The following is a 14,039-nucleotide window of genomic DNA, read 5'->3' as shown; positions in this document are numbered from 1 at the left end:
TCTTAAGTGCTTAGATCCCGGCTGTCCCAGCTACTCCGTGTGTCCTCACCCTCCATCCTCTCCCTGCCCCCAGCCTCTCGAGCAGCATGCAGTCCCTGTCCTCGGGCAGCAGCCCTGGGTCCCTCACGTCCAGCCGGGGCTCCCTGGCCGCCTCCAGCCTGGACTCCTCCGCCTCCGCCAGCTTCACTGACCTCTACTATGACCCCTTCGAGCAGCTGGACTCGGAACTGCAGAGCAAGGTGGAGTTCCTGCTCCTGGAGGGGGCCACGGGCTTCCGGCCCTCGGGCTACATCACCACCATCCACGAGGACGAGGTGGCCAAGACCCAGAGGGCCGAGGGGGGCGGCCGCCTGCAGGCCCTGCGCTCCCTGACCGGCACCCCGAAGTCCATGACTTCTCTGTCTCCACGGTCCTCCCTCTCCTCCCCGTCCCCGCCCTGCTCGCCTCTCATCGATGACCCCCTCCTGGCTGGAGACGCCTTCCTGAGCCCCCTGGAGTTTGAAGATCCAGAGCTGAGTGCCACTCTTTGTGAACTGAGCCTTGGCAGTGGCAGCCGGGAGAGGTACCAGCTGGAGGAACCCGGAATGGAGAGCAAGCAGCTGGGCCAAGGTAGAGAACACAACCACAGCGGGAGGGAGGGAGGGAGGGAGGGAGGGAGGGAGGGAGGAACTATGCTCAGGCCTGGGCACGGACCACAATGATAATTATGATCATTATCATATCATAGGGTTAATCGATTTATTTACTCATTCAGTAGATAGTTAGTATACTTAACCATGTTCTACCTCTTGGGCTAAGGGTTTTTCTGTGGTGGATTCATTCATTCAGCAGATAATTATTAAGTACATACTGAAATGAAATGCCAGTCCCGTGCGAATGGATGCACACGGTTCATCCATTCATTCAGCAGAGGTGCCAGGCGCCAGGCACTGGGTTAGTCACAGCGATACAGCATTCAGGACAGACGGGCCCCTGCTCCCATGAAGCGTCTGGGCAAATGAAGGCCCAGGCGGTTACTGTACAACCAGGCCAATAAAAGCAACAGGAAGAAATTAAACTAGGGGATGTGATGGAAGCTTTCAGATTGGGTTGTGAAGGAAGGTGGCCTTGAACCGGGGCTTCCACAGGGGGAACAAGCCAGCCTTGGGGGAAACAAGAGCAAGTCTCTGAGGCTGGAACCAGGAGGGGCTGGGCGTCGGGGTCACCAGCAGGGCTGGAGAAGCAGGGGGAGTCTGGTCCCGGAAGGCCTGGGGGTCTGTGGAAAGGAGTTTGGGTTTTATCCTAACTGCAGGGGGGATCCTTGGGAGGATTTGCAGCCAGGGAATGTGATCTGACTCCCATTCTGCATGGGGTTGAAAGGAACATGCTGGTGCGGATTGAGATTCACGTTGGAATCTTCCATGCAGAAGGCAGTGCTGAGGATGGCAGCTAAGACTTATTGAGAGAAAGCCCCGTAATATGTCATAACAGCTAACATTTATCAGGGTGCATCAAAGGTGGGCGACGTGATTTATAGGGTGCAATAGGTTACTTGTATTGTGCCCACTTCACAGATGAGAAAGCAGTTTAGAGAGGTGACATCACTTGCCGTAGCCCCCCCCCCCCCCCAGAAGTGGGAAAGCAAGGAATCTGGGTGTTTCTCTGACCCAAGAACCCAGCGTCTTTGTTGTCACTCTCCTCTCAGCATGCGTGTGGCCCAGGGTGTTTGTTCCTGGGACACTTCAGTGCTCTCTGGCCCCACTGTGCCCGCCTGGCCCTGGGTGTGAAGGTCAGGACCGAGCAGGTACTCAGTAAGCTCACCTCCAGCTCTGGCCTTTCCTGGCTATGACGTACTGAGTGCAGGTATACAAGACACTGTTATGCATATATGCTCATTTAAGCCTCACAACAACTCTGTGGTAGGTGCAGCTTTATCCCCATAAAACAGAAGAAAGAAGTGAGGCACGGTGAGGTTACAAGGTCAGGGTCACAGCTGGGAAGCGGAAGTGTCAGGATGGGTGCCAGGCCTGCCCAGAACCCACGTGAAGGCCGGTGCCGGCTCTGTCTGCCTCAGGTGCCTGCTCCTGCCTCCTCGAGGGGCGAACTAGAAGCTGGACCAGCCATGGGCAAACTACGGCCCGCGGGCCGGATCCGGCTGTTCTATCCGGTTCTCTTGCTCTCCCCTCCGCTCCTTTACTTTGAATTTATATTAGTTCACACAAACACTCCATCCATGCTTTTGTTCCGGCCCTCCGGTCCAGTTTAAGAACCCATTGTCGCCCTCGAGTCAAAAAGTTTGCCCACCTCTGAGCTGGACTCATCTGAGCATTGAGGCTACAGGAATGGGCAGGAGGGCCATGCGGGGCCCAGAATTATCCCTTTGTGTGCAAGGGAGGGCCAGTGGCAGCAAAGGGGGAAGACCAGATTCCCTGGTTAATTAGAGGCTCTGCTGCGTGAGTTTCCTTAGACAAGGAGCCAAGAGACCCCTGGGCTCGCTCAGCAGGAAGGGAGTCATGCTGCGTGCTCTCAAACAGAAATAGAAGCAGGCTTCCTCCTAGAGCAGGTGGCAACTTCAGACAGTTGGTCCCTGGAGAGGAGGTGCAGGTGGAACCTCTAACAACACTCAACCCCAGCCCACACTCAGACCCCAGCCGGGTGCCAGGAGTGACTCCCCTCCCCTCCCCCACAGCGTCCTTCAGGCCGTGGGCCAGAGACAGCCCCTCTTAAGATGGTGTTTCCGTCATGCCACCTCCAGAACCTCCCCACAGTGATCCATGCCAGACGCTAAGCAGGTTAAGGGATTAGGGCTGCCGTTCAGTCAGCAGACAAATTAATCTCTGTAAGTGGTTTAGCGGATGGTGGAGATGTGGGGGCCTGGAGGCAGGAAGTCTGCAAGCTGCAGCAGGTGTGGGCCCCAGGCTGGGAAAGCCACCCCAGGTGGCTGCTTGCACCTCCCAGGTTCCTGCCACATCCCTTTTCCCAGCCTGCTCACCCCCAGTCTCTCCAGTCTGCCCCCACCCCACACCCGGAGACGTTTGAGGGCCTCCATCAAGGGCAGGGAGCTGAGCTGAGCTAGGGGTGGAATGGGACAGGCCACGTGGGAGAGCCAGTGCCTCCGTCCTTCCCACCCCTCCCTTGCCCTTCCCGAGGGTAGGGATTCACCCGGAAGGCATGGGGGTGTCATTGCAGTAAGGACCATGGTAATGGGTTTTGTAGAGCGCTTTCCCCACACCAGTCTCTATGCTACAAACTTCCCTATAATGTCGGAGTGAGTCTTCCCAACAGCCCTACAAGCTGAGTATTCTCCCCATTTTACAGATGAGGAATCGGGGCTTACAGACATGACATCGGTGTCCCAGTATCTTTTTTATTTATATATATATATTTATTTTTTTTATTTTTTATTTCAGAGAGCAAGGGAGAGAGAGAGAGAGAGAGAAACATCAATGATGAGAGAGAATCACTGATTGGCTGTCTCCTGCACTCCCCCTACTGGGGAGTGAGCCTGCAACCCGGACACGTGACCTGACCGGGAATCGAAATGCAACCTCCTGGTTCATAGGTCAATGCTCAACCACTGAGCCACGCCGGCCGGGCAGTGTCTCGGTATCTTGAAGCAGTAAGTGGTGGAGCTGAGAACCGAACCCAGGCAGTTTCACCCAGACGTCAATCACAGAATCGGATGCTACCCTCTCTTCACCCCAAAGCAAGGCAGCACCTGGCTGTCGCGTTCCTAGGTGGTTGGAATTTGTCAGGACCCTCTTAGGACAGGGTGGATGGATCTAAAGTGTGTGTTGCAAAGACAGTGCCCTGGTTCTGAACCCCACCCTTTTCCCACCTCTTCCTCCAGCTGTGAATACGGCCCAGGGGTGTGGCCTCAAAGTGGCCTGTGTCTCTGCTGCCGTGTCGGATGAATCCGTGGCCGGGGACAGTGGCGTGTATGAGGCTTCTGTGCAGAGGTGGGTCCCTGAGTCCTGGGTCTCTGGGAACTGTGGTCCTGCAGACTTTGGGCCCCCAAGATGTGTGGGAGGGATGTCCCCTACAGCAGGGCATGCCCCGGTGACCCCACCTTCCCCCAGCAGCCAAAGATGCAGGCAGGGCAGCTCCTCCTAGGGCGGGGCGCTTCCAATTTGGGGGAGTGCTAGTTTCGTGGTCGCCATTAAGGGGCGTAAGACTAGGGGAGCACGTACGAGAGAAAGGGGAGCCCCTCAAGAAAGACCTGGAGCGATGGTGGGAAGGCAGGGTCTGCAGGGGGGCTGAGCAGACCTGCCAACCTTTTCTCCTCGAGGAGCGACCACACCTTCCCGGACAGAGCCCAGGTCGCTGCAAGGGATTCTGACGCCTCTCTTTCCCACGTGCCTTCCAGACTCGGTGCGTCAGAAGCCCCTGCTTTCGACAGTGAGGAGCCAGAAGCGGTGGGAGCAACCCGGGTTCAGGTTGCCCTGCAGTAAGTAACGGGGAGGGGGACAGAGGGTCGGCACAGGAGGAGAGCAGAGCAGCAGGATCTGCTGCAGTGTGGCCTCCTCTTTAAAAGGGGCCCCCCTTCCCGTGCCTCCCAGCACCCAGTTTACAAGAGAAAAAGGAGGTTTTGAAGGCCTTGTTACATGCCCCAACTCACTGCAACTCTTCTAACGCTCCTTCCCAGCCTGAGCCCTCCTGCCTCTCGTTGCTGTGGCTTTTGTCGCAGCATCTCAACCAGGTCTCAGCCATCTGGACCGACGTCACCCCCTGGGGGCTGCAGCCCAGATGGGTGGTTCTTGTTTTCTCTTGATGGGGGATGGCCTCAATTTTTTTTTTTTTTAAGTTTGCCATTTTAACCATTTAAAAAAAAAAATGGTTTTAGAGAGAGGAAGGGAGAGAGAAACATTGATGTGAGAGAGAAACATTAATTGGTTGCCTCCCGAACGTGGCCCAACCGGGGATCGAGCCCACAACCTGGGAATGTGCCCTGACCAGGAATCGGACCCACACCGGCTAGGTGAGCCACACTGGCTAGGGCCTCAATATCTTTTTAACAGATTTTTTATTGATTTTTAGAGAGAGAGGAAGGGAGAAGGAGAGAGAGAAACATCAACGTGAGAGCAAAACGTGGAGCAATCCCCTGCCCCACTCATGCCCCCTACAGGGAATCGAGCCTGCAACCCAGGCATGTGCCCTGAATGAGAATCAAACTGGCAACCTTTCTCTGCCGGGTCTTGACATCCAGCCAATTGAGCCACACCCACCAGGGCCTCAGTATTTTTTTTTTAAATAAGAATTACCAATATTTAAATATCAGGAAATTTCACACAAACTTCTGACTTCCCTTTAAAATTCAGACTGATGGCTCCTGCATTCCTGCATAGCAGCGAAGCGCTGGCCTGTGCTGTCTGACGCACCATAGTCTCCAGAGCTGCCGGCAGCCACGTCTGTGATTATTAAGAGAGTGACAGCCCAACCGGCCTGGCTCAGCGGTTGAGCATCGACCTATGAACCATGAGGTCATGGTTCAATTCCCAGTCAGGGCACATGCCCGGGTTGTGGATTCAATCCCCAGTGTGAGGCGTGCAGGAGACAGTCGATCAATGATTCTCTCTCATCATTGATGTTTCTATCTCTCTCCCTTCCTCTCTGAAATCAATAACAATATATTTAAAGAAAAAAAAAGAGAGAGATAAATGCGTTGCCCGCAGGTGCCCCATGTGCCTCTTTTCCTTGCAGGTATGACGAGAAGAATAAGCAGTTTGCAATATTCATCGTCCAGCTGAGTAACCTTTCTGCTCTGTTGCTGCAGCAGGACCAGAAAGTGTGAGTATCTAGCTGACAAGGTGAAGTGTGTGTCATCCTCTCCGCAGCCATATCCCTGGGTCCCTCTCCTGCTCAGACAACGGCCTCCGTAAACCCACTGTGGGTATTTCATGCCCGTGACCATGATGTGAACGGTCAGACAGTGAATGTGGATACAGGCATGGTGGCAAACACGCCAGCTCTCATGAGAAGCACTCTGGTGCTTCAGTTCCTTCACACGTATGTCCTGAGCACCTACAGTGTGCCAGCACGAAGAACGGGTCAGTGAGCAAATCCCCGCCCCTCTGAACTGGAAGCCTCGTGAAGAAGAAGGTCATGGCCCCTTCTGTCTGCTCTGAGCTCAGGTGTTCCCCGCAGAGAGACAGGCGTGCCATTCTCCAGCGTCAACGCCCTCCCTGTGCTTCTGTCGGGAGGGGTGTAGCGGGGGTTTCCTTGAAATTGATCATCCGGCAGATACCTGCCCTCTGCCTGTTGGCTCCTCTCATCGCAGACAGGTTATGTTTCATTGAGCTCATCTGCCTACCTGTTCTCCTCTCACTGCACCCTAAGCCTTGACGGCAGCAGCAGGCGCTCATATTTCTGTGGTCTGCACCCAGCCGGCCTCCGGGGGTGCACCATGTGAGAAGGAGGGAGGCAGGAGGAAAGCCGGCCAAGCAGAAGGAAGATGGGATAGCACACGGGGGTGGTTTTCTGTCTCACGCTCACCCACGCAGCACCGGGATGGGGAACCTTCTGCACAGCTCATTGGTCCTCCCACAGGGGTATCTGCGCGCGAGAGCCTGAAAGCGAGCTGTCTGGGTCAGACGGTAAATGCATCTGTGATTTTGCTCGGACGGCGCGTTCCCCTCCGCAGGGGTTGTCACACTTTGCCTTCCTACCAGCCGATGTATGAGGGTTCCTCGGTGGTAAAAGCAGCCTCGTCGGTCCTGCACGTGGGCCTTTGCACGCCGCTGGCCTCAGGCTCCCCATCCGCTGAGGTTCTAAGGACTTAGGAGATTCAGGGGGGAGGAAGAGCAGTGTGTAATCCTTAGGGGCCCTCAGTATCCTTCACACACACCTGCGTGACGACCTGAGAAATGACAGTCGTTTACTTTGGCATTTGCAGCACGCGGTTAGCCCGTCACGTCAGGCCCAGACCTGGGCTGACGCAGGCTCTCCTGCGTCTCTGTCTCCCTCTAGGAACATCCGTGTGGCCGTCCTTCCCTGCTCCGAAAGCACCACCTGCCTGTTCCGGACGCGGCCTCTGGACGCCTCGGACGCCCTCGTGTTCAACGAGGTGTTCTGGGTGTCCATGTCCTACCCAGCCCTTCACCAGAAGACCTTAAGAGTCGACGTCTGTACCACCGACCAGAGCCATCCGGAGGATTGCCTGGTGAGGGCTGTGTCTTTCTGTCTGTCTGTCCTCTGGGGAGTGGTGCATCGTGTCCTTTAGGGAGAAGGTCTGGAGAAAAGGCTGTGGGCGCAGCTGGGCTTCTGGGCAGGGGCCTTTCCACGGGCAGACAGCATTCTCAGACTTCTTGGGGGTGGGGGAGCTCGTTTGACAGGAGGAAGCGTGACAGACCTGAAAGTGTTCTTTAAGTTGCCAGGACCTCGAAGATGACTAGCCACATGCCGTAGCTTTACCGTGCGGCACTACAGGAGAACAGACATACAGGGGCTCAGATCCTCCCTTCACCACGCGAGGTGTAGCTGGGTGACCTTGGGCAAATTACTTAACCTTTCTGATCCTGTTTTCTCATCCATAAAATGCACATAGTCATGCCTGCCTCGTGCCCACCAGAAGAGTCGTTATAAGGATTGAAAGAGATAGTTCATGTAAAGCACCTACTCAAGTGTCTGGCACACAGTAGGTTCTCCTTGGATGGGGCCACTGCTAGCCCACTCCCTGGAGCAGAGCCCCTCCAACGTCCTCCTCCTCCCCCTCCAACTCTCCTTCTCCCCACTCCCCTCCTCCCACTCCTCCTTCTCCTCCTCTTTCTCCTCTTCCTCCTCTATTTCCCCCCCATTGGCAGAAGTCAGGATTGGAGATGAAGTAGCCCCGGATACATTTGTGTTCCAAGAAAGCCATTCCCTAGAGCCAGGCTGACCCAAGTACATAGAGATGTTGCTCAGTTTTCTCATCTGTAAAATGGGGCTTCGAAGCTAACTCAGGGGCTTGTTATAATGCACAAATGAGTTAAAAGAAGTGACAGGCTTTGTGAACCCTGTGCCGTTAGGAGTTCAGTGTATTTGAATAATAGCTCAGCGTGGGCACAATGGAGCTTTACACCTCAAGGGTAGTTCCACCCACCGCCACCTTCCTGGGGACCTGTTGGCTGCTGGGGATACAGTAAGGAGCCAGACAGACAGGAGCCAGCTTGGATGGCTAACAGCAAACCAATGAGGAGACATGCACTGTGGTGAGGACCACATGAGAGGTGATGGATTGAGGTAGCGAGCGGAGGAGAACATGGGCGCGGGCAAAGGGGACACATGGGGTGTGTCCTCCTCTCTCCTCCTAAGGACTTGGGGGTGGCAGCGTGGCAGGCCCGCTCCTGGGCGGCTGGCCTCCTTTCTCCTGGTGTGAACCACAGGCCCCTGCCCGCCGTGGGGAGCCTCCCTTTTCTCATCCCCGACCCTGACGTGCTTGTGCTGTGAAACCCTGGTCTGCCGGGGAATTGAGGCTGCAGCTTTGGAATGTTGGCCCTGAGGCTGTCACCAGCCCTGTGCTTCCCTGCGCACCCCTGAGCTCCCTAAGACAGCTCATCTCTCCGTCTCGGTTTCCTTATTTGACAGGTGGCTCTCTGAGGGTTAAATGAGGTGCGAAAACCGCACTCCCCAAACTGGTGAGACACGTGCACGGCTTATCCGGGGCTCTGGTTAGAATGCAGAGTCTGGTTCAGCAAGTCTGCGATGGGGTCTGAGGTGACGGGGTCCGAGGTTCTGCATTTTTGACACGCCCCCAGGAGATGCTGGCACTGCTGGTGCCCATAGCAAGGATGCAGAGAGCAGTGAAGAGTCTGGCCTGGATGCTGGTTCCTGTCCCTCCTCAGCTGGGTACATAACTGCATCTGTGGTTGTCATTATTACCCACAGTTCGGCAGTAGCTAGCGTTTATGTGGCAGGCCCTGAGCTAAGCTCCCAAGGTGTATTCTCTCTGTTGATTCTCCGTCAGTCTTATAAAATAGGTTCTGTTACACCAGTGAGGGAACTGAGGCACAACGAGGAGAAAGGACTTTCTCAAGGTCACACAGTCAGGAGGTGGCAGGTGCAGAGTTAGGACCCAGGCAGGTTCGACTCTGCAGCTCACCCAGGTCAGCCCCTCGGTGTGTCCTTAGCACCGGCACCATGCTCCCTGGAGCCCTCAGGTGGGGACGGTGACCGAAGGGTGTGGCAGGCATGGAGGATGCTAAATGACAGCAGAGCGCTTTTCCAAGCCCGGGGTCCCCCCCAGCCTAGCGTTTCCGCAGCCCTGGCCATGCCTAGATGAGCAGAGACTCAATCCTGTTTTCTTCTCCTAATTGGACGCCTTTTATTCCTCCTCCCTAATTGATGTCTGGCCAGTGCTGGTTGCCATGGCAGCAGCCAAGCGCTCATCCCACCATGGCTTGTCTCCATCCTCGGCCAATGAGAGCCCTCTTTCTCCGTATGCTGTGGGGAGATGGAGTGTCAGGCTGTCATGTTGTGGTGGCTGGAGGAGGCGAGGAAGTGGGACACAAGGGGAGAGGGCTGTCTGCTTCCACGCAGAGGCCCCCGCACGGCTGCATTTGCAGAGTCTGAGCCATCTCATCTGCCAGGCCACCGTAGTGCCCATCCTGAGTGTGTCAGTGTGTCTAGCGCTGGGCTAAGAACTTCGTGTGCAGTGTCTCACTTCATCCTCACAGCAGCCCTGGGAAGGAGCGTTAGGATTACCGCTGTTTGACAGATAAGGAATCAAGGCTCAGTAACTTACCCGGGCCATCCAGTGAGTGTGGGTGTGAACACAGATCCCACGTCCCTTATGCAGAACCATCGCACTGTCCTACTTCTCACAGGGTCACTGTGCATGTCTCTCACGTCCCCAGACCCAGATTAGGGGTTTGGAGAAGTACGTGGCCTGCCTTCCCCAATATCGCAGGCCACAGTCCTAACAGATGCTCTAGCGTGGCATAACGGGTCTCAGGATGTCCAGTGGGGCCCTGGTCGCCACCCCCGACCACTGAGCTCAGTGCCACAGGTTCGTGGTTAACCGGCACAGTGTCTCTCCACCCTTTCTCACCTTGCCACCCCCACGTGGCACAGCCCCAGGCCTGCCGGAGTGTACTCTCTCCACCTGCGCAACAGGAGAAGCACACAGCTGTGCTGGGTGGCGTCACTTTAACATCATGTCTCGAAGCTCCCGTGAGTCCTGATGCTGCTCAGCACTAGTCTCGTCTCCATAGACGGTTCCCTCCCCGCTCCTCCCAATGCTGAGTTCTTGCCCTCTCTCCTCCAGCCTCCAGCAGCTCCGTCCCCACCCTCCGCCGAGGCCCTGGCTTCACTCAGTGAGAAGTTAGAAGGAACCAGAAGAGTTCCCACAGCTCCCACCCACTCTGGCTGGTCTTGTGGGTCCTGCCATTTCTCCTGGTTCTGAGGATGGGCCCTCCCCACCCCCATCTCAGGCCATTCTCTCTCAGGGACAGCACACCCACCGTGATTCTGCTCTCCCCTGTCTTCAGGTCTGCCGCCTCCACTGCATCTGGCCGGTCAATAGACCAGCATGCTATTATTTCTCCTATGCTTCACAAAACCTTTTTTATTTTTACCCCATTTCTACCTGCTCCTGTTATCTTGGCTTTCAGCCCCAAGGCTTGCTCCAGCCTCCTTGTGCCCTTGAATACACCTGCAGGCTCCCCCCTCCAGGCCTTTGCACTTGCTGTCTCTTCTCCGAAATATTGATGGACAAGGCTCACTCCCTTGCCTCATTCTGGGCTTGACCCACGTGCCACACACCTCAGTGAGGTCTTTTTTTTTAAATATATTTTATTGATTTTTTTTTTTTTACAGAGAGGAAGGGAAAGAGATAGAGAGCTAGAAACATCGATGAGAGAGAAACATCGATCAGCTGCCTCCTGCACACCTCCTACTGGGGATGTGCCCGCAACCAAGGTACATGCCCTCGACCGGAATCGAACCCGGGATCCTTCAGTCGGCAGGCCGAGGCTTCATCCACTGAGCCAAACCGGTTTCGGCTCTTTTTTTTTTAAATATATTTTTATTAATTTCAGGAAGGAAGGTGAGAGGGAGAGAGATGTATAGAAACATCAATGATGAGAGAGAATCATTGATTGTCTGCCTCCTGCACGCCCACTACTGGATCGAGCCTGCAACCCGGGCATGTGCCCTTGACTGGAATCGAACCTGGGACCTTTCAGTCCGCAGGCTGATGCTCTATCCACTGAGCCAAACCAGCTAGGGCTCAGTGAGGTCTTTTTGCCACCCTGTGGACAATCGCACTCCCCCTCCACTCTTATCCCCTCCTATCCCCTTCCCCTGTATTATTTTCCCTGCAACTTTTCATCACCTAACATTTGTCTATAGCACAGATTTGGGGGTACGCATCATTTTCACATTTTATCATCTCTGAAGGCAAGATGTAATTTATACTTGATGGCGGTTCCTCTCTCTGTGAGGTTATATTCAGTTAATTTGTTGTAGTTTGTTTTATTCTTAGGGGATCCATTTACATGATTCCAAGGAAAATTATTTAGAAAGGTTTAGAAATCCTCCTCTCTCCATCCTGTCCACCCCAGTCCCACCACCTACTCTATAGGTAACCACATTCACTGGCTTCTTTTTTCTCTTTCCATTATTTCTCGCTGTACATAGGATCATGTGATCATGTTCACTCCGCCTTGCACCTCAAATATTTCTTGCAGGAAATGTGGCACGCTATGTATTCTGTTCTGCATTATCCTATTTTTCCCTTTAACAATCTAGCCTGGGGATCTCTCCATTTCAGTTCCTAAAGATAAACATTTAATAAACTTTTAGCAAATGAGTAAACCAGTGAATGGATAATTAGTGAATGCATGATTGTTGGAAATGATTAACAACTGGCCCTCTCTTTCGCCCCGGAAGCTTCTGTCCCACCTGGAGTGATGTTTTCCATACAGGAGCCAAATTCCCCAGATCTCCTTGTCAGCCCTGCTCCTAACTCTCCCTTTTCCCTCCTCAACAGGGAGGCGCCCAGATCAGCCTGGCTGAGGTGTGCCGGTCTGGGGAGAGGTCGACTCGCTGGTACAACCTCCTGAGCTACAAATACTTGAAGCAACAGAGCAGGGAACCCAAGCCAGGGGGAGCCCGGGCCCCCACCCCCGGGCCTGAGAGCACGGTGAGCGGGGCCGTCTCTGGCACATGCAGCCCCTGGAGGCAGTGGCCTCTCCCAGGAAGGGGGTGGCAGGGGGAGGGGACAGGGCAGGAGAGATCTCCCCAACCTGCAGCTTTCTCCTTCCCGATTGTGCCCTCCCCGTCTGTGCTTTCCTTGCCCTGATACAACTTGTGTGATGAAAACCTTCATTCATGACATTTTAAAAATGAATTGGGGAATAAAAGAAAAATCTGTGGAAGGTACAAAATTAGCCTTTATTGAAGCCCTACTACGTGCCTAGTGGAGGCTTTCTGTAAGAGGCAGAGGGAAACCATGGGAAGAATAGCCAGGAGACCGGGGTGAGGGGTTTCTTTTTCTCTCTTTTTTTTTTTTTTTTTTTTTTTTTTTTAGCATATTTTTATTGATTACAGAGAGGAAGGGAAAAGGGGAGAGGACAGAAACATCAATAATGAGAGAGAACCATTGATGGGCTGCCTCCTGCACACCCCACACTGGGGATCAAGCCCGCAACCCAGGCATGTGTCCTGACTGGGGAATTGAACCTGACCTCCTGGTTCATAGGTTGACGCTCAACCACTGAGTCACACCGGCTGGGCAAGAGACCGGAGCTTTCTTAGTTGGGTGATAGTGGTCAGTTATTTCACCTTTCAGCTTCTACACCTGTGATCTGGGTCAGAAAAGGCTGTTAGGAAGCTTTGAAGAAGTACCTGTAAAGAGTGCTTGATCAATGATGTCTGTTTTGTTATTATTTTTTTCTTGAAAAATCTTACATTTGCCTTTTTTTTTTTTAATTAAAAAATACGTATGTTCATTTTAGTGCAGTACACTTTAACCTATGAACTATCTTTAAACTCTTTCCTGCGCTTGGAAAGCCCACATCTGCTGGCCACGTAGACCGGCCAGGGCTCTGTTGAGCAATGAAGTTGCCCTTGAACACAGAGTGATGCAGTGTATGGGGTCCTAATGGGGTCCCCGAGAGCATGTTAGGAATTCTGTACTGCTTCTTCCCTCCATCAGTAGTTGGCTACTTTGGGCAGTCACTGCCTAGAATTTCAGTGGAGGGGATGGGCTAGGTCACCCAGGTAAGGAGAAGGGTCAAAATTAAATCTATTTACTCCTCCTCCTCCTCCTCATGTTTCGTCATCATCATTTTCTGTACTTTTTTGTCAGGCACTGTCCTGATTATGTACAGTTTACCAAGGTTCAGAAAGGTTACCTAAGGACAAACATCTAATAAGCTACAAAGCTGTATCGCAAACCCATGTCTCCCGCACTCCAAACACGTGACCATGAGCTGGCAAAGGTCTTAACAAAAAGACCCCTCTGCTTTCTAGAGCCTATTCTTGGATAAGTCACATGAACCTTAGGCACATTCGTTTTATCTTTCCCTTTCCTCAAGGGAATAATCATCATCTCTCCCAGCCAGGATGGTTGCAAAGGTTCAGTTAGATGCTACGTGGTAAGCCATTTACCAGTGCCTGCCACATACCAGGTCTTCGGCTGGTTTTAGTTCCTCTTTCCTTCGCCAAAAGACAATCTGGCTTTGTACTACCAACCGTATCTGCAGTTAACCTTGTGCCCCAGAAAAGGTCAGTTTTGCTTTGCTGTTAGCAGCCACTTACTGAGTGCCATTTATGAGATAGGTACTCTTACGTACCTTATGCGTATAATCTTTATAACAACCCTTTGTCACAGGCTGTTAGGAAACTGAGTCTGGGAGGAGCTAAATAATTTCTTTAACTCACACCAGCTTTTTCACTGTAGATACCATTCAGTATAGATGTTCTTCCTCCAGGAAGCCTTCCCTGCATGCATCCCCCCCAAGCTGACTTTGCCGTTGCTTCTCTGTTCCCAACCATCCATCCTTAACGACTGGCATGGTCCCTATCCCATTGCTTTGTAACTGATGGTTCCTGTGATGGTCTCCCTGACAGCACTGTCATCT

The 14,039-nt window shown here is 53.5% G+C and overlaps 1 protein-coding gene across 2 annotated transcripts in view; it reads left to right on the top strand.

Annotated features, from left to right (window-relative positions):
• Positions 1-14,039, top strand: part of WWC1 (WW and C2 domain containing 1) — a 125,318-nt gene that overhangs the window by 92,547 nt on the left and 18,732 nt on the right. For both annotated transcript variants that reach the window (XM_080675329.1, XM_080675330.1), the window contains 6 exons: positions 74-609; positions 3,830-3,938; positions 4,346-4,426; positions 5,680-5,766; positions 6,946-7,138; positions 11,945-12,097. In XM_080675329.1, coding sequence (XP_080531455.1) covers positions 74-609; positions 3,830-3,938; positions 4,346-4,426; positions 5,680-5,766; positions 6,946-7,138; positions 11,945-12,097 — 1,159 coding nt within the window. The remainder of the gene's footprint in view (positions 1-73; positions 610-3,829; positions 3,939-4,345; positions 4,427-5,679; positions 5,767-6,945; positions 7,139-11,944; positions 12,098-14,039) is intronic.

The sequence above is a fragment of the Plecotus auritus genome (genome assembly GCF_963455305.1).
Source record: "Plecotus auritus genome assembly, chromosome: 6".
Taxonomy (NCBI): Eukaryota; Metazoa; Chordata; class Mammalia; order Chiroptera; family Vespertilionidae; genus Plecotus; species Plecotus auritus.
This window is presented reverse-complemented; position numbering and strand designations above follow the sequence as displayed.